The sequence below is a fragment of the Chenopodium album genome, chromosome 22 (genome assembly GCF_948465745.1).
Source record: "Chenopodium album chromosome 22, dcCheAlbu1.1, whole genome shotgun sequence".
In the NCBI taxonomy this organism is placed as follows: domain Eukaryota; kingdom Viridiplantae; phylum Streptophyta; class Magnoliopsida; order Caryophyllales; family Amaranthaceae; genus Chenopodium; species Chenopodium album.
The window spans coordinates 38,068,337-38,094,510 of NC_137855.1; the positions used below are offsets into that span (position 1 = coordinate 38,068,337).

General features: G+C 36.8%; 1 protein-coding gene and 1 long non-coding RNA gene across 2 annotated transcripts; both read left to right on the forward strand.

Annotated features, from left to right (window-relative positions):
* The first annotated feature begins 10,104 nt into the window (after positions 1-10,104).
* LOC145604757 (uncharacterized) lies at positions 10,105-20,824 on the forward strand. Its single transcript, XR_014104957.1, has 3 exons — positions 10,105-10,265; positions 10,508-10,623; positions 20,722-20,824. It is a non-coding gene; the product is annotated as an uncharacterized LOC145604757 (long non-coding RNA).
* Positions 20,825-20,878: 54 nt separating this feature from the next.
* Positions 20,879-22,426, forward strand: LOC145604361 (disease resistance protein At4g27190-like). Its single transcript, XM_081660276.1, has one exon. The coding sequence runs from the start codon at positions 20,879-20,881 to the stop codon at positions 22,424-22,426; it is 1,548 nt and encodes a 515-aa protein (XP_081516402.1).
* Positions 22,427-26,174: the final 3,748 nt, after the last annotated feature.

Here is a 26,174-nt window from a genome sequence, read left to right on the forward strand (position 1 = left end):
TCATACGTGGCTCTTCAAAAATTTGGAAAAAAACTCCTCTTTATATATATAAAATTACTAGACACCCAAGCTTATTGGTTCGATTTACGGTGATATTGGTTATCGATTATCCAAACCGCTCACCCCTAATTCCGACCAGGGCAACTACATAGCAAGTTCTCAACATTTTCACAGCATTCGACTTTTCTCACGAATTGTCTTTCCGTACAATAAGGGTATGTTCTCTTACGTTGAAATTCAGTTCAGTTCAGCTCAGCTCAGTTCAGCTCTTAATTTCCTTCTCTTATAAAATTTTCGTTTCAGTTCAGTTTAGTTTAGTAATTAGTTCAGTTCAGTTCAGTTCAATTCAGTCAATGAAAACAGGCCCCAAGTCAATAATGGTCGTAACTCGAAAAAGGAAGAAATCCGCGTCTCTAAGGCCCCACGGACAGCAATCCGCGTCTCTAAGGCCCCACGCACGCTTTTTGTTACGAAGCACTTGGTATCTTGCTTCCCTGGTCCTTGTCCTATACGAAGTACGAGGTATTATTTTCAAAAGGCCACAAACATCGATGTGGTTTTTACAGAATGTATCAGACGCCATTATGGCTTCTAGCTTTTGATTGCACATGTATGCACATATTCGATTTCTGTTTTTTTTTTTAAAAAAAAAATTTAATAAATATTTTGCATCAATTTGTATTTTCTTTTTAAAATTATTTTTATTTTAAGTGTTTAGGTTTTAAGAAGTATTTTTATGTGGTACCTTATTATTATTTGTGGGCCATTTATGTGATGTAAGTCATATAACCTTTTGTTTTTTGATGCAAAGTCATGTAACCTTTTGTATATCTAGCTGTTACATTTGTTTATATTCGTATTATTTTGGATGTACCACATGGTGAGGTATTGTCTTAGTTATTTCCTTGTTCGAATTTATTAAAGGGCAAAACATGGTTTTTAATGGAAGAAGGACGTTATAGGGAGGTTTGATGATAAGGTTGAGTTTTTGTTTTTGTTTTTAAGAAAAGAGCTTTTTATTTTTAAAAAAGTTTATTTATAAAATAATTTAATTGTTAAAATAATAAATCAACTTTTATGTATGTGGTTGGCCATATTGTGTGGTAAGTCATCATGGGGGTTACTTCATTAGCATTATATACTAATACTCCCTCCGTGTTTTTTTAAGTATTACACTTTGACTGACACATAGTTTTAGGTAATTTAATTGACTTAAATAAAATAAGAGGTAAGTGGGGTAGTTGGAGTATTAAAAAATTGTAAAAGAAAGATAGTGGGTTAATAGTTTATTGAAAAGTAATGAAAGTGAGAGGAAAGATATAATAAAAAAGTAGTAGTGGGTTTGGGTGGGGACCATAAGAGGAGAGATATAATATTTTAATATAGGTTTTTGCCAAAAAAAGAAAGTCTAACACTTAAAAAAAACACGGTCGGAAATAGAAAGTGTAACACTTAAAAAAACACGGAGGGAGTATATACTTATAAAGGTTATTCGGTCAGCATTACATGAGTTACTTCGTAAGTAATATAGATATTACTCTGTCAATATTATCGGGGTTAATCAGTCGGTATTATAAGGGTTAATCAGATATTTTACAAGCATTTACATAGTGTGCTTAGCCGCACACAAAATGTGCTTAAAAAAACTAACTATATTTAAAGACTTATTTAAAGATATCATTAATGTCATGAGCAAAAGGTACCAGTCTCTCTGTATTTTTATAAGTGTTTAATTTAACCGACACGAAGTTTTTGGCAATGTTGACTTAAAAATAAGAGGGTAGTGGAGTAGTTGAAGTATTAAAAAATAGTATAGTGGTGGAGTCCATGAGAAGAGAGATATAATATAAAATGTAAATTTTTACCAAAAAAAGGTAATGCACTATTTAAAAAACACAACCACATTTGATAAGTCTAACACTTAAAAAATACGGAGGCAATAATAATTTGCGATATTAAAGAAATATGATAAGATTTTTTTATAATTCACCAAAAAGAAAATTAAAAAGTAAAGTATTAGTAAAGATAATTTTCTTAATTTAATCCCTAACTTTTAACAACTACTCCCTCCGTCTCAAAAAGAACGACCCATTTGGGTTGATTACGCGGGTATTAAGGAAGTTAAGTAAAAAGAAGTAAAAGTATATTGGAAAGATAAATTTACATGGGGTTTGTAAAAAAATAGAGAGAGAAAGTAATAAAATAAGATGGAAAATCAAATTTTTATATGGAAAAGCTAATTTTGCACAAATATTGTTGCAAATTGGTAGTGTTTTAATGCAAATGAGTCATTCTTTTTGGGACAAAGTTTTGGCCAAATGGGTCGTTCTTTTTGGGACGGAGGGAGTATAAACAAACTCTTTAAGAGTAATGTGATTTTATTTATACCCCTAAAAAGTTTATATTAACCTATTTACCCCTATAAAGAACTTTGTAACTGAAATAATTAGATGATTTTTTTGATGTTTGATAAATGTAAGAAAATGAAGGGAAGAAAGTTCATTTTTCTCTTTCCTCTCAAATTCCTCCGATTTTAAGAGGAAAGGAAAGTGAAAATTTTGTAGACTCCTTCCTCTTCTTTTCCTTTCCTTTCCAATCAAATCCCAAATATTATAAGTAACTATAGCCCACTACCAGGTATGAGCTAGAGTTATCCACACCACAATAAAAAAAATATTAAAAATATTTTCTTTTTTATCCTTTTTTTCCCCTTCTTTATTTCCTCTTCATCTTCTTCCTCCTTTAAACCCTTTCCCCACCTCCATGGATAGCTCCCATTTGTCGACTAAACCTCCGCCCACCATACCTCCACCTCCGAAAGCACGGAACCCACCCCACCATCCACCACCTTTTTTTTTGAAGGGAAAGATGCTAAATTAATCATTAAAACCAAAGTTAGTTACAGAACCAGTAGTATTTGCTGGGACATCACCAGCAGAATTCAAGGTAATGTTTCCAAAGTTTGAGCAAAGCTCACTTTCAAAAGTGACATTACAGCATGGAGCAGGAAGATACAAAATTCTAATTTCGTGCATTGACTCCATGTTACATCTAGCATCCTTTGCAATAGCGTCTGCTACAGCATTTCCTCTACGATCCTCAAAGTGCAACTCCAGATGGGGCAACTCGCCAGCTCCCTTAACAGGTCCCTGCATTTCAGAATTATATTAGGAACATTTTCCACAATGGTGGAAGCTTTGATTTCTTCAACAGCTCTTTTTGCATCAGAGCAAAGGATTGTATGTTGCCAATTGTTGTGTTTTATCCAAGTCATGTTGAGATGGATTGCTTTTAGTTCAGCTTCATGACTAGATGGGGAGTACCCTTTCCACCTAAATCCCTGAATCCAGTTACCAAATTGATCTCTACACACACCACCCGCACCCATTTCTCTAGAAACATAATCAAATGAGGCATCACAGTTGATCTAAAGAAAAGGAGAGGAGGGAGGTTTGCAGGCATGGGGTGAGGGCTTTTGACTTTCTGTGAAGCTACTAGTAAAGTAACATTCAGAAGCAACCCAAATGCACTGGTTAATGAGTTTTTGGAGGGGGATATTAGATTTGCTGAAGATCCAAGCATTTCTTCTTAGCCATATGTGCCACAAGATGAATGAAAACAGTGTATTCCAAGGGATCAAGTTTGAGAAATGATCAAAGTAATTCAAATTTAGAGACAGCCAAGATTTCCAAAGGATGAGGGGAGAAGAAGCAAAGGGGGAAGGGATTGAATCCCACACTTCTTTGGCTCTAGAGCAATGAAAAAAGAGGTGTTCAAAAGTTTCAGCAAGAGAAGGGCAGAAAGGGCAGTGTGGTTGGATGAGGCTTATTCTTTGGTGGAGATTTGAATTGGTTGGAAATCTATCCCAAAGAAGCTGCCACAGAAAAAACTTAAGTTTGGGGGTGAGAAATAAGGTGCTTCCAAATGGTATTCCAGTTGAACTCATGGTTAAGGGGTGAACTGTACAAAGCAAGCTTTGCTTGGTTAGAGTCAAATTTATTTTTAAAGGTCCAGGAACAAAAGGCTGAATCTTGGTCTTCTGTAAGGGAGACTGACTGCAAAAGAAGAAAAAGCTCAGCACTAATTTGAAAGGAAATGAACTCTTCAAGGAGGTGTTTAGAATGAATATTGGCTAGGCATTGGGAGGTGAGAATGTTCTGCTTTTGAAGATGAATTGGACCAATTAGGAAATCCCTAAGAGGTTTATTTAGCAGCCATCTATCTTGCCAAAGGTTGATAGAGTTCCCATTACCAACATTCCAGACAAGACTGTTTTCAAAGTGATTTCAGGCCTTACCAATACCCTTCCCCACAATAGATCCTTTAGTAAAGGCAGTAGGGGCCGGTTTTCTGTCAATATATTTCTCTCTAAGGAGCTTAGCAGCCCACCCTTTATGACCAGCATAGCTTTGAAAGGGAGATTACATTAATATGCTCATGCTTAGTGAATCCCAAACCCCCCTCCTCTTTAGGTTTGCAAAGACTTTCCCATGAGACCCAGGATAGCTTTTTTTCTTCCCTTGACCTCCCCCCCCCCCAAAAGAAATTAGAGCAGATAGAATCAAGCTTTTTGCAAATGTACTGGGGAAAAGGAAGGACTTGCATGAAGTATCTGGGGATGGCCTGTAGAGTGGACTGAATCAGCATTGCTCTTCTAGCTTTGGTGAGAACCTTAGCCTTCCAAGAAGCCAGCTTGCCACCTACTTTGTCAATGAGAAATTGAAGGTTTTTTTTTTAGTGTTTTTTGATGGTTAAGGGAAGCCCAAGATATTTTCCAAGATCCTGGGTAGAGGTGACATTCAGCTCTTGTTCAAATTCATCAACCATGGTTTGTGAAGTATTTGGAGAGAAGAGGATAGAGCTTTTCTGATCATTCATCCTCTGACCAGACATAGAGAAGAAATTGGAGAGAGTAGAGGTAAGGGAGGCTAGGGTGTTTCTGTCAGTTTTACCAAAAAGGATGACATCATCCGCAAAGAGAAGGTGAGATATAGAAGTTTTGCCACCTCTGAATCTAAATGGACTCCACCTCTTACGAGCACACTCTCTGTGAATCATTTGAGACAAGTACTCAAGACAGATAATGAAGAGATAGGGAGACAAGGGGTCTCCCTGTCTCAAGCCCCTAGTTGGAGTAAAGTACCTAGATTGTCTGCCATTGATAATGATGGAAGAAGTGACTGTAGTTACACAGCTCATAATGAGATTTACAGAGTCATGATCAAAGTTGAAATGCAAAAGGCAGTGTCTAATAAAGTTCCACTCCAATCTGTCATAGGCTTTTTCTAAGTCTATCTTGAGAGCAAACAATCCCTTTCTCCCCCCTTTTTCTTTTATTCATTGAGTGAATGATCTCAGAGGCAATGATGAAATTGATATCAGTTCCCCTCCCAAGAAGGAAACTATTTTAGTTGGGTGAAATGATTTGATCAAGCTTGGGCCTTATCCTATTCACTAGGATTTTGGAAAGGAATTTGTATGAGGAGTTTACAAGGCTGATTGGTCTGTAACTTGCAATCTTGGTTGGGTTATCAATCTTAGGAATCAAGCAAATTATGGTTTTATTTATCTGAGGAGGGACAGCCTTATCAGAGAATATGTTAGAGAGCAATTGGAAGCAGTCATCCTTTAAAGTCTTCCCAGAAGTGCTGGAAAAAAATGGAGTGAAAGCCATCCTCTCCTGGGGCTTTAAGAGCACCCACAGAGAAAACAGCCTCTTTGACTTCAAGCAAAGTTGGAACAAAGGAGCAAGAAAGGGACTGAGAGGAAGAGGGTTCAGGGAGGAGACAGGTGGGTTCAGAAGAGAAAAGGGATGAGAAGAAAGACACTATATGATCATGGATCAAGGAAGGGTCCAAAATCCACTGACCCACATCATTCTTTAATGAAAGAATTATGTTTTTTCTTTTCTCGGATTGTGGCTGAAAGATGAAAGAAATGAGTATTTCTATCACCATTGAGCAACCAATCCGATCTAGCACGAGTAGCCCAAAACACTTCCTCTTGCTCTTGCAAAATGTTAAGTTCAGCATTTAGAGAACATTCAAGATCAAAGAGGAAATTATTATTTGGGTTTCTCTCTAGAGCCTTTTGTGCTCCATTTATTCTGGCTTTTAAACAGTTTATTTTTTTTGGACCGACCCAAACACATTTCTGGCCCAATCCGAAAGAGAGAAAGAAAGAAGATTTAGTTTGGAAGGAAAATTTCCCCTGTTTACAGCCCACTCATTCTTGATAAACGGGTCAAAGTTCAGATCCGACATCCACATGGATTCGAATCTGAAAAGTTTTTTACCGGTTGCTTCGACCCGTTTTTCAAAGTTGAGTAAGATCGGGTTGTGATCAGAGGACAATCTGGGTAAGTTCGTGACTGCCGCATCCGGGAACTGGCGGATCCAGGTATGGGTAGCCCAGAACCTATCCAGACGTTCAAAAATCGAATTTTTTTTTCTCTTATTAAACCAAGTAAATTTGTGACCCGTAAAGCCTAGATCCACTAGATTACACTTATCCATGGTCTCTTTATAACAGTTCATTTGGATAATCGGGTGCAAGTTACCCCCCCCCCCCCATTTTTCATGGTTCAAACAAATTTCATTAAAATCCCCGCAAACAACCCAAGGTAAATCCACAGACTGTTCTAATCGAATCAGATCACTCCACATATCTAGTCTAGATTTAAAGCTTGTGCTTTCATAAATAGAAGAAAGAAAAAATTTAGGAAAGTTTCTCACCTGAACCACGGCGTGGATAGCACGTGGTTCTTTTGACACCACTACGACACTGTTGACACCAGAGTTCCAGAGAATGAGAATGCCCCCCGATAGTCCCACAGGGTCCACCACTTCAAAAGAGTTAAAAGGTAGATTATCCACAATTTCTTCCACCCCCGACTTGTGCACCTTCTTCTCAGTAATGACGACAATTTCCGGGTTATGATCCTTTAAAAGTTGTCGGATATTGCGCTTAAACCCCCTTCGCGCGATACCCCTAGCGTTCCAAGTGAGAATCGACATTCCACGGTTTATGAACGGGAGCTTTGCAAGCTCCTTCTTGGACTCGTAAGACGCTTCGTTGTCCACCGTTATGTATCGTCCCAGATATTGACTGAATTTTTCGAGAGTGTTGACCTTGATCTTCACCCCGGACATCTGATTGGTTGTTCCCTTCTCCGTTCCCCAAGCACATTGGAGCTGGAGCTTAGTTGCTTCGCGGACCAGGTGAAGCCACTTGACGTTGCTTGTCCCTGCCACGCTTTGCACCAACAGCCAGTCGCTTGTAATCGACATTGCTTTTCTTTCTAGCGGAAGCACGGGTTCCGGGTCGGAAACAAACTGGAGTTCCCACGGCATCACAAGGCCCGAGTAATGCTTTTGCAGATCGCTTATCCACCAGCGGAGCACCACTCCTAGTGGTTCGTTCATCAGAGTGACATCCTTCGGTGAGGGTAATTGCACCGGAATCAGCACTCGAGGATCCACTGGATGTTCCATCTGTATATTCTGAAACATTGGGGGAGTTTTTTCCGGTTCCAGAATCAGCTGCCGGATTAGCCCCGGTGTTAGGGAGTTCCAGGTGCCGAGAATTCCCTGAGCAAAGAACGACTGAAGGTTTATCATTGTGTCTGGGTGGCTGAATTTTGGCTTTTTTCTGGTGATGATGTTTCGGTCGGTTACTGGTTTTACCGTGACCGGATAAGGGCGGGGTCTGGACAGAATCCTCGACGGAGGAGGTTTCGGCGAGCGTCTGGTTCGATTTTCCATTTCCTTTGTTTTTTGTTTGAAGTTTTTGGGGATATTTTTCTGGAGAGAGGGTGGTGTTTTGTGAGAGGAGAAGGAGATAATAAGGGATGTGAGGATGGCTGAAATTGAATTTCGCCAGATATTGGGAAGGGGAGAAGGGGTAAGGTGAAACGACATTTTATTAGACTGGACAAGTTTTGACGGCTTAGCTCTGAGACGAGATTGGAAAGCGAGAAAGGGGGATTATGGAAGGATTTGGAAGGAGGAGGGGTTTTTATTTTCCAAAGCTGGTCAAAATTAGTGGAGGGGTCCACTCCTTCCTAATTCTCCAATTGAAGCTGAGAGAAACTATTAGTTTGAAGGAGCTGATGTGGACTATTATTTTCTTTTGCCTGGTCCCACTTAAATCGCTCCGTAGAACCACCGTGTAAAGTTTTACCTTTACCTTTTGTTGTTACAGTTTTCCAAAATGAGCTTTCACGCTCACCAATGGAACAGTCACCAGCCTTTGGTCGATCTCCTTGCTGTTTATCCTGCGAATTTTCCGGTTTCCGATTTGTACCGGCGAAGGTGACAATTGTCGAGGGTTTGTTGGTTGGGGTTTTCTGCTGAACGTCAGAGTAGATTATGGTTTGCTTAATGTTGGCAATCCATATACTCTGTTTTCTTTGCTGCTCTTCATTGACAAGTACCATTATTTTTGCTAGCCGGAGGCTATTTCTCCCCGTATTTGTTTCAGCTTTTATGAACGAACCAATCGTGTTGCCTATTCCTGTGAGAATTTTTGTGGAGTGTAGCTCAACCGGAAGTTCCGGGAGCTCCACCCACATTGGCTTTCGGTGCATTTCCGAAACAGAGGGTCTGAATCCTGGAGTCCACTTGCTTATTAGCAAGTACGTGCCATTGATAAACCAGGGTCCGGACTTTAAAACTTTATCTAAGTCCTCTTGAGACTTGAATTTTGTGATGAAAAAACCTCTCCCAATTGGAAAGGAGGCAATGTTTTGTTTAGGCTTCCAAATCTTTGGGACTGTTTCAACAAAGAAATCAGTAGAGAATGATTTTCCGCAAGGTTTTGAGATAATGGAAAGGTTCCATTCCTTACATAGGGACGCGTACTCTGTTTCTTCAATTGGGAAGAAGAGATCCTTCTCTTTGTCAAAAGAGACCGGCGGTGAGCTAGAAGCCAATGGTAGGACAAAGGGGGTGGAAGAGTTGGTGAGGACATTTTTGAAGGACAGCGGAATGGGAGGAGAAGGAGTGGTGGAAGAGGTGGAAGAGGAGAGGGAGGCAGAGAAGGTAGCTAAGGAAGTAGCTAAAGGGGTTTGGAGGATGGATAATTGAGCAATTTTTGGAGTTTGTAAGATAGGGAGTGATGGAGGTGGAGCGGTGGAAGAATTGGTGGCGGAGCGGCTGCCAAGAAGGTGGTTTGAAGAAGAAAAAGAGGGGGGGTGGATTTTGCTTGGATGGGAAGGGGGGCGCTCTCTCTCTCTCTCTCTAGAACTCATTTTTCCTCAGGAACTGCCACACCATCCACCACCTTGGTTGGAACCCAGAAACACGCAACCACCTTCATTGAAATCACCGGAAACCACCCAAAAAACATAAGCCAAAAACAAAAGAGTGAGCAATGCTATGGAGTACTTCTGGTTGGAGTTTAATTCTCATGGGACTTATGGCTCTAACCATTAAAAACAGTGAGTTTTATGCTGGAAATTGTCTAAGTTCGGTCGAAGATTGACGATGTTAATTGTTTGTCGGTGTTAAGTTATTATTAATTTGTATACTGTTATTATTGAGTTGTATATTGTTATTTGTGATTTGTATACTGTTATTATGGTGTTGAATATTTTTATTAAGAGGAGAGAGCATGATAAGTAATATGCAAAATTACATTTTTGCCCCAATATGGGCCTAAAGAACCTATACCTGGTAGTGGTATATCACTAATTTATACTTCATGCGTTCTTTTTTACTTGACCCGCTTTGACTTTTATACTATTCACCACCCCTTCTTTGACCGTGTTTTGTGAATAATATGTAAGGGAAAACATATTTATGTTGGATCATTTTTAATTCGTCTCAATAAATGCTATCATATATATACCTTTTATATTTTTTTAAATTATGGAGAATTAAAATTATTGACCGTTAAAATTTTGCATTGCCAAGCGTGATAAAAGGAACAGGTCAAGTAAAAAAGAACAGAGGAAGTATTTATCATACCAAACATAGAAAAATAATAAAACTCACTTAGTTTCTTTTCTTTTCCAAGCCAAATCCCATCAACCACACAAAGCGTTGGAAAAATATATTAACAAAGACTATATGTGTTGACATTTAAAATCATCAAAAGAAATTTCAATGATTCGTCTTTAACCTAACCACTAAACAATGTTTTCTTTTCCCTCAAAAAAAAAAATAAAAAGTTTTTCTATTGTTGGCTGGCTTTTTGATTAATACTGCTTTCCAGTTTCCATTAGTTGTTATCAAACCAGTTTCCGCTTGAGCATTAATTTCGAGGTAAGTTTGAGTTTTTTTAATTTTATTTTTGAAAGAGTGCTCGAGTATAATTTATAAAACACATTTTTATCCGTTTTCTTGTTTAGGAATTTCGTAAATAAAATATAAAAGTGAGTTGATACATTTTTCTCCAAACACTGACTGTAATCAACATCAATTAAATTCCGCTCTTAACAATTAATATTTCGAATAAAATGGGTAGTTAACAAACTTTGTTCCCTTTCTGATATGATCTATAACAGTGGTAGGCAGACGCCGTTGTTGGGAATAAAAGAGAAGACTAAAGGGTGACAATCGAACGCCTCTGGAGCCGCCGAACTGCAGAAGTGAAGGCGCTAAAAGATTCAATTGGCGGAAGGTATTCTTTTCTTTTGCAATTTTCATACTTAATTCAATCCAGTGTTAACTATATTACTATCATTTTTCGCCAATTCAAATCTTTGACAAAGTTAATAAAACATTTTCTCATTTCTTTTAAATTCGGTTTTCTCTCATCCTCTCTTAACATTTTCTCAATTGTTTTAGGAAGAGTTTTAAATTTAGGATCGCAAACAAAGTTACAATAATATAAATAAATGAGTGCTCTTGTCTTTTTTTAAAGGCTTTTTTCTGGGAGTTTGATATTGTTCTTGGGTATACTTTATTAAGTGGTGAGTTTAATTCGTTTGAGTGGTCTCATCACTCTCAATGTTAAAAAAAGCGGCAATTATGAGGAAATGATTTTGGCACACCCTTAATTGATTTTGGCACACCCCTATGTGAGACCACAGTTTTCTATGCTCTTCTCACATAGGGGTGTGCCAAAATCAATTTCCGTAATTATGTTGCACACCAATGCACCATCTTGCTAAAGTATTATTGTTTGGTGCCCAACAACTTTGGGTCAATTATTGTTTTTTGGGGATTTCTCCTTAAATACTTTCGGACTCTTTGTCCCTTAATTAGTACAAGTATTATAGCTCAGTGCTTTTCCTAAAAGAAAAAAAAATGGTATGTTGGTATAATTGTAAAGAAAATGTTATACATAGTCCTTCATATAAGCATTAAATTTTGCACTTGAAAATCGTAAAAAGTTAAGAAATCATCAAAATATAAACACTAAAAACACTGATTTACGCGTGTTTTTGTCATCAAAGTATACTTTTTGTCCCTTAATTAATATTATAGCTTGGTGCTTTTCCTAATAGAAAAGTACGTAGGTATAATTATACTCTCGGCCTAGAAGGTCGTGCTACACTTTGAGAGTGGGTAAGAAAGGTACTCCCTCCGTCCCTAAATTACATTCCTCTTTCTTTCTATTATGTGAGGAATAAATGCTAGAAAGAGGAATGTAATTTAGGGACGAAGGGAGTAAGAGAATCCCCACCTAAAGTCCCTTAACATTAGCAGTAGTGGCCATAAAGATGCACATTTATGAGGATAATTTAAGGTTAAAAAATTTAAATTGGCGGAAGGTATTCTTTTCTTTTTCAATTTTCATTCTTAATTCAATCCAGTGTTAATTATTTTATCATTTTTCGCCTATTCAAATATGTGACAAGTTAAAAAACCATTTTCTCATTTCTCTAAAAATTCTGTATTCTCTCTGCTCCTCTATTCTAGATTTACACAAATTGGAAATTTTAAACACAGAGAACAAAGCAGAGTCAGCAAACCCATTATTTCAGTCCAAACCCCAGAACAGATTGGGTTTAGACTTTTTTTTCTTTCTAAATTTAATAAATTTTTTAATATTACTTCGTAGTACTCGCTCCATCCCTAAATAAAATTCCTATTTCTAAATTTACACGGAAATTAAGGAACTTGGAGTAATCTAAAACCCCGGATTAGAAAGTACAATGGAATTACAAGATATTTATTGTTGTCTTTGAATTAAACAAAACAGAATGATATTAAATGCTTACACATGTCATCAATCCTTTAAAAAGAAAAAAAGACCGATCATATTTGTTTATGACAAATAAAAGGACCAATCAAATTCATTTATTGTGCTGCATATGAATTGCAATGTTCACATGGACCAATCAAATTATAGTTTTTGTGCAAACATTAATTGCCAAACGTAAAAGTAATTAAAGTAATGTCACATCACACTAATTTAAGGATAATATGGGGACATTTTAGGGAATAAATTTGGAGAATAAGGATAATTTGGTAAAAATTCACTTACTAAAAAAAGAAAGTATGAGTCTAATTTTGAAACCCTATAAAGGAAAGTAGAAATATAATTTAGGGATGGAGGGAGTATTGTTTTCAGAAGAGTTTTAAATTTAGGATGACAAACAAAGTTTGAAAGTTAACAATAATATATAGGAACATTATTGTGGAACGAAACATGACTATATTTACTCTTATAGATTAAGAGAAATTTAGAAAATTCTCTCTTTCTTAAAAAAGTCAATGATTTCAAACAGGAACATCATTGTGGAACGGAGGGAGTATTAGAAATGGTTAGATGGAAAGAGAAATAGGGTTGTTTGTTTCCCCCAAAAATACAGAGAGATAGATGAGACTTGTTTTTAGGAAAAGAGATTAAACTGATGATGTATAGGAGGAATTTTGGGAAAAGAGTCGGTCTGCTCTTTCGAGGCAAACGAGTTGGGACTTCCATTGAAAATGGTAGATGTTCTTAATGGTTAGTTGCTGTAATTAATTTTAAAAAGTTAAAATAATGACTCCTATAATATGTCATTTATGACTTTTAAGATTATGTGGTTGATACTCTTTAACAAGCGCCCCAAGAGCACCTGTTAGCTTTTGCCTAATTTAAATAAATGACAGAAAAATAAGTGTTCTTGTCTTTTTTAAATGGCTTATTTCTCGGAGTTTGATATTTTTATTTATGACATTCTATCTTTAAGTAGTGAGTCTAATTGTGTTGAGTGGTCTCATGTTAAAAGAAGTGGCAATTATGTTGCACACCAATGCACCATCTTGCTAAAGTAGTATTGTTTGGCGCCAAACAACTTTGGGTCAATTATTGTTTTATAGGGATTTCTCCTTTAGTATACTCAGACTCTTTCTCCCTTAATTAATACGGAGTAATATAGCTTGGTGCTTTTCCTTAAAAAAAGGAAAAATTGCTCCCATTAATGTGTGAACTTTGCCTCATCCGCCGAAAATAATTCCAACTTCAGTTTATTATCTATCACTGCCAACTTTGGGGGGTGTTAATTTTCGTTGCACCCAACAGGTCATCTAACCTGATGTAGCAGGTTACCTAGACACGTGTCAACACGTGATAGGTCCAAAAAAAAACAAAAAAAAAAAATTAAAACAAAAATTAAAAAAAAAAGGAAAAATACCCAGCTCCCACCATATCCCGGAAAACACCACACCCCCACCTAAACATGGGCACGGGCCGTGCCCGTGCCGCCGCGGGCCGTGCCGGGGTGGGGGCCGTGCCGGCTCCGCGGCGTGCCGTGCCGTGCCTGAAATTGGCACACCCCAGCCCACGGCACGGCACGGCCCACGTGCCTAGCGGGCCGTGCCGTGCCGGGCCGCGGGCCAAACCGTGCCACCCTTCTTTTTTTTTTTTTTTTTAAAAAAAAAAATAAATGATAAAAAAACGAATTAAAAACAACAATGCATATAATAAAAAAAAATACGAGTGCGATAATCCGAAAACACAAAAAATTGAAGAATAACTTATTTTATTATATGACGGTAGCCGGTACGAATGTACGATAATTCAATAATACAAAATTACAAAATAAGTAATGATAATTAAAAATCGTACAATAGTGTATGAATATTGAATAACTTCATTTATTATACGGAATACGAAGTTCGATAATACAAAAAGAATACAATAGTGTATAATGTAAATATGTAATCATGTAATTATTATTGGTCGTCTTCGTCTTCGCCTTCGTCTTCATCTTCGTCTTCGTCTTCGTCTCCTAGAGGTTCAAGTTCATCCGCCAATTGAGTGGATTGAGAAGTATGAGAACTAAAAGAAGTCGACGTTCCTTCATCGTCGTCGTTTTGTGCATAAGTACGATATTGAGAACGAGTTTCGGCATCCAACCAATCCTTGAAGCAAACACACATTTCAAGTGTTTCGGGTTTTAGTCTTGTTCTTCTATCGTCTAAAACTCTTCCCGACGCACTAAAAGCTCTTTCGGAGGCAACGGAGGAGACTTGGATAGCAAAAATATCACGAGTCATTGCCGACAAAATTGGATGTTTCACGGCTTGTGATTTCCACCAATCGAGGATGTCGAGGCCAAACTTCTCTTCATCGTCCATGCCTTTCATGAAGTCGTAACTTAAGTACATTTGCAACTCCGAAACATCGCTTTGTGTTCTCTTACTTGATGATGATTCCGTACCTGAAAACTTGGACATCATGTTAGCAGCTTGTGCAAATAAACCTTTGGCCCGTTTACTTACATTTTTGGATGTTTGAGAAGGGGCAAATCGAGACACGGTTCCATATTTACTTTCATAAACTCTATATAAAGAAAAAAACTCATCCATCACCTTATTTTTAAAAGTTTCAACATCATCTTCAAAATTCATGTTACTATAATAAATATCAATTAATAAAAAGGTGCCATCATATTTTTGTCTAGCATCTAAAATAGAAGCAAAAATATAAATCATAGGAATATCGGTGTTGGAAAACGGGGGGGGAAAACTAGCCGTTTTAGAGCTGTTGGAAAACGGCAAAAAACGGCTAGTTTTCCAACGGTCAAGGCACGGGCCGTGCCGTGCCGGGCCGTGCCTGGCCGTGCCACGTGCCGTGCCGGCGGGTCGTGCCAGCGTGCCGGCCACCGTGCCACCCGCCGTGCCACGGGCCGTGCCCGTGCCAAAATCCAAAAAATTGTTCACGGCACGGCCCACGGCCCACAGGTGGGCCGCCGTGCCGTGCCGTGCCGCCACCCGTGCCGTGCCGGGCCGTGCTGGAGTCGTGCCGGGCCCGTGCCACCCGCGTGCCGGCACGGCCCGTGCCCATGTTGGCCCCACCCCCTACCCCGCCGGAAAAACAACCCCTTCCAGAAAACCCCTCCCCCGCTACCGGAAACCGCCACCCCTTCCCTTCCCCCGCCCCCGATAACCCCTACCCAGCTCCGATAACACCCCTCCCCAGCCGCGATAACCCCTCCCCAGCCGCGATAACCCCTCCCCAGCCCCCGATTACCCATCCCCAGCCCCCGATAACCCTTCCCCAGCCACTGATAACCCCTCCCCACCCTCGAAATCGGCGAACCCAGCCACGAAATCAGCGACGCCTATGCACGAAATCGGCCACAAACGGCCGGTTTAGGGTATTCAGCCCCAACATCGGCCATTTTCGGCCATTTGTGGCCGATATTGGCCATTTTTTGCCAACGGTGGTGGTGGTTTGATGTGCGGCGGTGGTTTTCGTGTGGTGGTGGTAATCAGCTGGGGTGTTCTATTTTTTTTTTTTTTTTTTACATTTTTCTTTAATTTTTTTTTAAATTTTCTTTATTTTCTCAACCAATTACATATTGACACGTGTGCAAAAAAAAATCACAAAGGTTTACCTGCTTTACCGGTTGCAAGAGGGTGCAACGAAAATTAATACCCCCCAAAGTTGGGAAAGATAGATAATAAACTGAAGTTGGGATTAATTTCGGCAGATGAGGCAAAGTTTAGATTAATGGGAACAATTTTTCCTAAAAAAAAAGTATGTAGGTTCAATTGTACTCCCAAGATGCTTTGGGAGTGGATAAGAAAGAAAAGAGAATCCCCACCTAAAGTGCCTTAACTTGCAAAACTAAAAATGCTACTCCCTCCGTCCCAAAAAGAACGACCCATTTGGCCAAAACCTTGTCCCAAAAGAATGACCCATTTGCATTAAAATACCCACCAATTTGCTACAATATTTGTGCAAAATTAGCTTCCCCGTATAAAAATTTGATTTTCCATGTTATTTTATTACTTTCTCTCTCTATTTTTTTACAAACCCCATGTAAATTTATCTTTCCAATATACTTTTACTTCTTTTTACTTAACTTCCTTAATACCCGCGTAATCAACCCAAATGGGTCGTTATTTTTGGGACGGAGGGAGTACAATAGTAAATTAATAACGATACTAGTTAATGTTTGGAGCTAACAATATCAGTTTCTTTTGCTGGCCACACCATGAACCGATGCGTAGCAACAACTAATACTATCCTAAAACGCATCACTTTGTATTTAGCTTAGAAACAAAAAAATAAGGCAAAATTGGTCTCAACACTCTAAGCTATGAATGGTGAAAAACGCAACTTTAGTGAGTTTTTCCGGCCACCATTCCGATGAATTAAATTTTTTATTTTCGATTTGTGTGCTGAAAAATGTCCCGTAAATATTTCAGAGGTCATGTTGACCGTTAAGGTTCCAAATTGAGCTAAAAAAAACTAGCGTTAATGACTTAATTCGGCTTAAAAAACAATCTAACGCAAATCAAGACATTTTTTTTTTTGACAAGAATCAAGACATTTTATAACACACTAAACGAATCACGTACACTATTTTTTTTTGCTTGTTTCTAGTTCAATTTGGATCTTTAAGGGTCACTACTAAAAATTGGCCAAATTGCGACCGGCGCAAACGGTCGCAAAACATAATTGCGACCGTCAACGGTCGCAAAACATAATTGCGACCGTCAACGGTCGCAACATGGCGGTCGTTATTATTATGGTCGCAAAAAAAATTACGACTGTTTGACGGTCACAAATTTTTAACGGCCGTTTTACTATTTTCAACGACTGTCATAAAAACGGTCGCAAATATTTAAAATTGCGACCGCCTTATGAAACGGTCGCAAATATCGAATTTAGCGACCGTCATAAGCCGTCGCTAAAAGTATTAAAAAAACAAAAAAAAAGAAAAAGACCCACCCACCCACCCTTAGCCCAGATCCATCCAAACCAGATCCCACCCAAACCACCACCACTGCTCACCCTAAACAACCACTAGCTGCCTCTGCCGCCCTCTACCCACCATCACCGTCGCCCACCAATACCTAGCACCACCCACCCATCCTTAACCCAGAAAAACAGTTAAAAAAATACCAAAAAAAGCAAACAAAAACGAAATAAAACATTATCAAACAATCAAACAATTTCGAACAACAATCCAAAAAATACATAATTCGAACAAATTTATCAAAACAATTTAACCCACAAATAAAATGCTCAAAAATTAAACCAAAAAAATCGCCCAAAAATTCAACCCATAATTATACCCAAAAAAATAAACCCACAACAATTAAACCCACAATTTCGAACAAAAAATTTGACAAAAAAATCAAAACAAAAACCAAATAACACCCTCATAAATCGAACCTAAATTCGAGAAGTTCAAGCTCAAAATCAAACCAAAAATCTATGAAATTCGAACAAACAAAGAACAAATTCGAACAGAATTAACAAAAACTCGAAATAAAACCAAAATCTAAGAGCTTGTTTGGCATCGTTTTCTGTTTTCAATTTTCTGTTTTTTTAAAAACAAAAAACCAAAAACAAGAAACAAGAAAAAGGTGTTTTCACTTTTCTGTTGTCAGTTTTCAAAATTATCATGATTTAAATAAGTTTGACTAATTTTTGTTTAATTATATGACTTGTATCATATGAGTTTGAAAACCAAAAAACCAAAAAACAGAAAACCACAGCAATGCCAAACGAACCCTAAGGAATTAGAACAGAAACGCAAACAAAAATCGATAACAAAATCAAACAAACATGGAAATTCGAACGGAAAACGAATTCAACCACAAAATTCGAAAATAAACAAACTTTTCAGAAAATTAAACATACCTTTCATTATATATCTTCCTCTTTAGGTGAATATGGTCAAATTCGATCAAGAAAACTCTAGATCTGAAATTTTTGAGGTCGAATTTGACCATAAACACCAAAGTTCGTGTGTTGTTTTTAACGGTGGGCTTTGCTTGTAACGGTGGCTGCTCTATTTCGGGTTGGTGAAGAGAGGAGATGCGAGAGAAAGAGAAAAAGATGAGGAGAAGAGGATGAGTGAGAAGAGGGCCGTTCACTGGTAGGTGGAAAGAGGAAAGAGAAGAGAGAGACAGAAGAAGGGTGTGAGAAAAAGAGAGGAGAAGAGGATGTGTGAGGAGAGAGAAGGGATAGAGGATGCGTTAGGACTTAGGAGAAGAGGACGGCTGCTTCTAATATTAGGGTTGGGGTGATCTTGTTTTATACCCTTTTTTTTTTTAATTTGAAAAAGCACTTTTGCGACCGTTATGGCGGTCGTAATGTTGCGACCGTTTCTCAAACGGTCGTAATTAAAGCATTTTGCGACCACTACTAACGGTCGTAACAGAATTAATTTAATTTTGAATAAATTTTCACATGAATTTTATTTTTTAAATATATTTAAGTACCTTTGCGACCGTTTTATAGCCCAAAAACGGTCGCAAATATCAATTTTTGCGACCGTTTTGATGACGGTCGTAGAAAAACGGTCGCAATTTGCCCGAATTTTAGTAGTGGGTTAAATGACCCCCAAAACCTTTCCGGGACATTTTTGGCACGCAAATCGAAAATTAAAAATTTAATTCACCAGCTCCAGCGAGAAAGGTGGCCGGAAAACTCACTAAAGATGCGCTTTGCATCCAAGCCATTAGTTTGTGGTGTTTTGGCTACTACGCAGAGTACAGGGTGCTTGGGCACCCAAGCCATACAATTTTGTTCAAGTATTTAAATTAAATTACTAGTAAATTCATGGATGTATGTTGCCAAATATACACAATGATTTAACTTAATTACTTTGTCATTAAATTATTAAATTAATAATTAATTTATCAATCAAATGTAATCTATACTAATCTATTAAAAGGTGTTCCTAAAAATGTTGATGTGCCACATATACCCTTTGCACCACGTCATCTTTCCAACATCTCATGACGCTACCATCACTCAAACATGCCACATCACTCCATAAAAAAACATAAGGATAAGGGGGTTTGAACCCTCAACCTCTTATAACACATATGACTATTTAACCATCTAAGGGTCTGTTCTCTTACGTTGAAATTCAATTCAGTTCAGCTCAGTTCAGTTGAGTTCAGTTCCTAATTTCCTTCTCTTATAAAATATTCATTTCAGTTCAGTTTAGTCAATGAGAACAAGCCCTAAGCCAATATCATCTATGTTATTTGTATGAAAAAAAATTCATATAAGTGCAAACTACGAGGTTCAATAAAAAAAATAAAAAAATATTCGAAGAGAAGTTTAACAATGACAATTGTTGTTTTGAAAAGCCTTTTAAAAAAATTAGAAAAATTTGACTTTTGCTACCTCACAAACACATCAATTTCACTTTTGCTACCTATCAAAAGTTTTATTTTATTTTGCTACCTAACACCTGCCCTTTTTTTTAAGTTTTGCTACCACTTAACGGAATCCGTTAAGTGGGTCCTAACGACACGTGTCGTGTTATTATTGGCCCAAAAAAATAAAAAAAAATTAAAAAAAAAATTAAAAAAAAAAGGAAAAACCTAAACTACCCAGCCACCACCCTCGCGCCACCACCCCCTTCCCCCCACCTCACCGCACCCCTCCCCGAAACCACCAGCCGCGTCGCACCACCACCCCCTACCCACCGGAACCCTTCCCCTCTCTTTCCCGCAACCGCCTCGCCCCCAAAAACCACCAAAACTTTGGACAACTATTAGTTATTAACGTATTAGTTATTAGTTATTATATTTGCAATAAAATAGATTTCACAAATCTTTCTTAAGAAATTTGGACAACTATTAACGTAAAAAATCATATTTTTATAATAATTTGTGACCTATTTTACAAGAAAAATTAATGTTAAGATTTTTTGCCCACTTTTGTTTTAGTTGTGTATTGGAAGTTACAATTAAAAAATGCAAATAACAAATCAACATATCATATAATTTTATTATTCATCGACTAATTTATGATTATAATACTTATAATCATATAATTATAAATAACTATTGATCATTGTGCATGACATGGGATTTAACGTAATTTATGTAAATTTACTTCTTTTTCTTTCTTGAGTTGAAAGATAATATTTGTGTATCAATTGATCTATTGTATAATGCGTTTTCTGTGTGGTTGGTGTATTGGATTACAACTTGAGAGAAATCGGAAAATAAATCGAAAAATCCTGAATTAGACCAATAAAATTCTGTCTGCTATACTACAAAAAATTGCTTCGGACATAATGTGACTGCTTGTAAAAGAACAAAGTAACGCTAATAAAACTAGCAAAGTAATCCTGTATTATTGACGGAGTAACACATATAATATTGACCGAGTAACCTTTATAACATTAACAAAGTAACTCATGTAACACTGATCGAGTAATCCCGATTTCAATTTATTACTTTTGCTTTTAGGAGTTAATATGAATTAGGCAAGGCAGTTGGTTGCGTTGCTCTTATTGGATGTAATATACTGTTTAAAGCTTGATGCCTAACACGGTGTGTTTATTTTCATGTTTAGAGCAACCATGAATGGAAGCCAAGCTAGCAATATAGAGGAGGAACTCCACAAATCAGTTGAGGAGTTGGGAAGTATAAAAAAGGAAGTAACACAATGCTTAGAGCAGGCTAAAAGTACAAATAAAAAGATATTAAATGAGCAAGATATCCAAAATTGGATGGAGGAAGTGAGTAATATTGGGTGTGTTGCTAGCAAAAAAAAATCAAACTACGTGCATTTATTCATTTGTTGCAGCAAGCAGACGAGGAATCTGAAGGAAGATGTTTCTGAAACGAAAGCAGTCATTGCCAATCTGTTGACTCGAGGGAAGAAATTCATTTCTGAATGTGTGACTATTAACCCGCCTGGAATTGACATCATACCGCTAGGCAGTTATGTTGAATTGCAGTCGAGGGAATCTTCCTTGAACACAATCATAACCGGCTTAAACGATAAGGATGTCAGAATCATTGGTTTGTGGGGCATGGGAGGAATTGGAAAGACTCAACTAGTGAAAAAGATCGGTAAGATAGCTCAACATGATAAGTTATTTGATCTAGTAGTATTTGCTACGGTATCTCCGACTCCAGATATTAGGCATATCCAGAGGGATATAGCTGATGGGCTCAACCTGCAATTGAAAAAGTCATTTGCAGAGAATAGTACTGATGCGCTCGACCTCCAATTGGAAAGTTTATCTGAAGAGGATAGAGCAACTAAGCTTCGAGAGGGAATAGCTAATGTTAAAAAGATCTTGATAATCTTGGATGACATTTGGGAGAAGATTGAGTTGGAGAACATTGGAATTCCTTCACAGTCAGATCACCAAGGCTGCAAGATTATCCTTACTACCCGTCGTTTGGAAGTTTGCCACCACATGGGTAGTAAACTTGAAGTTTGTCTAGATCATCTTAATTATGATGAAGCGTGGGAGTTGTTCTGCAAGTATGCGGGTTTAAATAGGTTTCGTAGCCCTAACAACGTGACAAAGAGTATTGTCGATCAGTGTGGTGGCTTACCACTTGCAATAGCTGTTGTTGGAAGTTCCCTAAGGGGTAGGGAAAGTGTAGAGGAATATGAAGATGTATTAAAAAAACTTGAAAGATCAGACTTTATTGACGTAGAAAGTGCCGATAAGGAGATTTATCCCCTTTTGAAGGTCAGTTATGATTATCTGGAAGATGAAGAAACCAAGAAGATCTTCATATTATGTTCCTTTTATCCCGAGGATAGTCGAATCGATTTGGAGACGTTAACAAGGTGTGCATTTGGGCTAAGGCTGTTTGAAAATGTTGATTCGGTCAGCGATGCGAGAGAGAAGATAATTGTATCCATTAAAAGACTTTTAAATGCATCCTTGCTATCAGATATTCAATATAGATATAGCATTGGGGATCATGTAAATATTTTCAATGTTTCCTTCAAATCATTGCTACCAGATATAGAGGATCGTCTTAGCTGCTTCCAACATACGCCTTACGTGACAATGCATGACGTGATTCGTGATGTTGCGTTGTGGATAACCAAGGCTAATGGTGCTCCTTTCGTCATGCCAACATCACAGGAGCTACAAAGGAAGCACTTGAGTGGGAATGCTACTGCATGTTATCTACAGTTAAACTCAAGTTCTGAATATTTTCCCCTACAATTTCATTATCCAAATTTGAAAATTTTGATGATGGATGGATTTATAAAATATAGAGGTAAGCTTTTCAAATTGTCTTAATTAGCAAACTACTAGTATCATTTTCTGAAAAATATTTCTCTTATATGTTTTTGACAGATAATTTTATGGAGTTTACAATTGACCTACAAGTTTTCATGGTCGGCAATACATTGATGTTGCCAATTTCGCTGGGAAATCTTAATAGTCTGAAAACTCTTCACATTCCATGTTCCAGGTATTAGAATTATAAGAAGTATATTTTTTAGTGCTATTTTCGTTCCCGTTCTATTTATGTCCTATTAATCGATTTAGAAGCTTAACTGTTAGAAAGATAAAAGAAAATCAATATCAGAGAACACGTGTGATATATATATTTATAAGGAAAAATTGTCAAGAATAAGGAAAAATTACCGAAAAGAATACAATCTTTAACACATTCTTTTTTAATAATACAACCTTTTGATTATTTTGTAGTAATACAACCTTTAGGAGTTTTCATTTCAAATAAAACAAAATCGAATTTTTAGTTGGTTTTAAAGTTAAGAAAGGAGAGGGGATATTCCCCCCTTTCCCATCCCCATTCCCCACCACCAAAAATTCATCCCCTCCCTATTCCTAATCTATAATAATCGGTCTCTTTGATATCTTTTTTGTTTAGAAAAAAAAACTAAACATCACATTTTTTTTTGTACTATTGTGAGTCACGTGCACCGCTATGCACATGAATAGATCCTCCCTAGAGGGGTGGCTGAGGCTGTAGAGGAGGGTATAGGGTGGCTAATGCCGTGAAAGGGGTGGGTTTAGGATGGTCAACGTCGTGAAAGGGTGGTTTGGTGGGTGGGGCCGGGGAGGAGGGCAACATCGCAAACAAATTGAAAGGTATGACTTCACACAAACAAAAAACAAAAAAAAAACAAAAAAAAAACAAGAAAAAAGAATTTGAGTGCAAAAAAAAAGAAGGTTTTTTTTTTTTTTTTTTTTTTTTTTTAAGTGCTTTTATAAAAAGGTTTTAGACAATATTTCCTATATTAAATATAATATTACTTAGTTAATTCAAGTATACCTTTTAAGAATTTTTATGATTGTAGTTTATTATTATTATTATTATTATTATTTATTTTTATTTTTATAAATACTTTAATACTCTATTAATGAATCAATTACAGAAATGACACGTGTCATTCCTAATGCTATTTTTTTTCCCTTCAAAATTCTCTCATCCCTTTTTAGCAAAAATATTTATTTTTGGAATATTTGTATAATACAACTATAATAATATATATATTAGAAAATTTGCTAAGAATAATACCACTTTTCAGTCGTCTTCCTATAATGGAACCACCTTTTGTTTATTTCAAAATAAAACCACCTTTTTCCACTCCACTCTTGTTTATATGGAACGCGACCTGCTAATAATCTGTTTAATAGGTTACCTATGACACGTGTTACGATGTCAGTAGTTAATTTTTTTTTTTAATAATTTTTGGTTTTTTTTTTTTAAAAAAAAAACCTTAAAGCTATATAAACTTTTAAATTAAGTAAACCTTAAATTTTTATTCACAAAAAAAAAAAAAAAAAAAAAAAAACCCAACACCTTCTTCTACTAAACCACCTTCCCACCACCGGATCAGCGCCCAGCCAACCAACCCCGCTCCCCTCTGCATCCCTACCTGATTTCGGCCCTACCTCCCCTCCCCGTCTCTAATTCCGGCACCCTTTCCCTACACCGTCACGTCCCCGATTCTGATGAGCCCTCCCTTCTCCGTCTCAGATTTCGACACCCTTCTCCCCTTCACACAAGAGTGCAAGACCCTTGAAATCCCGACCTTTTCCCCTACCCTTCACCGGACTTGAGCCCCAATCAAAACCCCATTACTAAAGTCCAAACTCGAAAATCCTAAAATATCAAAGGGTGGTTTTCAGCTTCGAGATCTTGAAGAAGCGGTTATTCTTAACCTTGAAGAAGTGGGTTTGAGGGTGGGGACGAGGAGGGGTTATTTTCGGTGAAATTTTTATCATGGAGGAGGATGCACCATGCTCGGTGCATCCGGATTTCTTTAAAAAAAAGGCGGAATGAACATATAGTTGTTCGGTAAAGAACATATACTTGTTCAGTAAAGAACATATAGCTGTTTTGTAAAGAACATATCATTATTTAATAAAGAACATCACATATGGTTGTTTTGTAATGAACATGTATTTGTTTTGTAAAGAACATATAACTATTTTGTAAAAAAAACATCCACTTTTATGTTCTTTGTATATATTTAAAGAACATCCGTAATATTAATAAAGAACATGATATATAATGTAATGAATATTATTTGTATTAAAAAAAACACATACAGAACATAATACAGAGTAGTATTTTTTAAAGAACATCTAGCTTTTCAATCTTTAAATGAATTATTTGTTCCATAATTGAAGAGTTTTAGTAATTATTTCCCAATCTCAATAGAAATTTATATATTTCTTCATGTTTAATTTCACTAGTTTGAATATTTTAGAGAGGGGAATAAAAATCTTAGAGAGAGAATTAGAAAATTTACAGAGAAAAAGAAATTCTTCTAATAGAAGACAATGGCTGTGCATTTAGATCGAGTTTCGTGGTGCTTTTGATCATTGTTTGTTAATGGAGTAATTTTTCATGAAGGTGAATATGTGGATTTGTTAATCAAAGATTGAAGGTAATTTTGAATGAAGTCTTGAATTTATTTTTCTTTAATTGTGTTACTTTAGATTTGTATTAGAATATTTTGTGATCATAAAATTCATTGTTTATTTTTCTTTTTTAAATTTGATGAATCTGGATAAATGTTGAATTTGAGAATAATGTGACAAAGGTTGAAGATGATCTAATGTTCTTTATAAGATAGTGTTATGTTCATTTCTTTAATATTTACGATTCTATAACATGTTCTTTTCACTTTAACTAAATGTTATTTTCATTTTAGCTAAATGTTCTTTACATCTCTATACAATGTTCTTTCCGCTTTTTTTTGGGAACGGATGTACCATGCGCATGGTACATCCGCCTCCATGAACCACTAATTGTATTTTCGGTGAATTTTGGCTAAGTTGGGTGGTTTTTGTTTGCCGGAGTTTGTGGTGGAGGTAGGTGGAGGGGAGGCCGCTAACGGGAATTTAAGATGGAGTTTTATTTTATTATTTTAAAATTTGGTTTTTTTTTTAATTTAGTTTTAAGGTTTTTTTTTTTTTAAAGTCGTGGTTTTTAAAATTGTTATAATTAAAGAAAAAATTATTAACAACTTACAATGCGACATGTGTCAAATGTAACCTGTAAAATAGGTTATCGATTTTTTTGTTCCATTTAAAGAAGAGTGGTGTGAAAGGTGGTTTTATTTTGAAATAAATTGAAAGTGGTTCCATTATTAGAAGACAACTTAAAAGTGGTATTATTTTTGTCAAATTTTTCTAATTTATTTACACTTTTGCGTCGGAATGAAACTTAATTACGGAACTACTGTTCACGTAGGCTCGGATAAATATTTTTTTATTTTCGGAGTAGATACGCTACCTTAAGTAGTGATTTATGTACTAAAACCGCTACTTGAAGTAACGATTTTACCCTTTATAAATTGCTACTCCGTATCTTTACTTGAAGTACCTTGTCTCTAAAGAAAACTTATCCCAAATGTGTTGCCGAGCCTACGTGGATTGTGTTTCCGTAAATAAGTTTCATTCCAACGCAAAACCGTAGAAAAGTTTTTTAAAAGCTATATTTTTGTAAATCAGCCTTTTATATGGCTAGAAAATCTAATTAAGTATGCAACAAGTTAACAAGATT

Excerpts from the sequence above, each read along its gene's own strand:
- LOC145604361 (XM_081660276.1), top strand. The coding sequence starts at position 20,879 with ATGGAGGAAGTGAGTAATATTGGGTGTGTTGCTAGCAAAAAAAAATCA.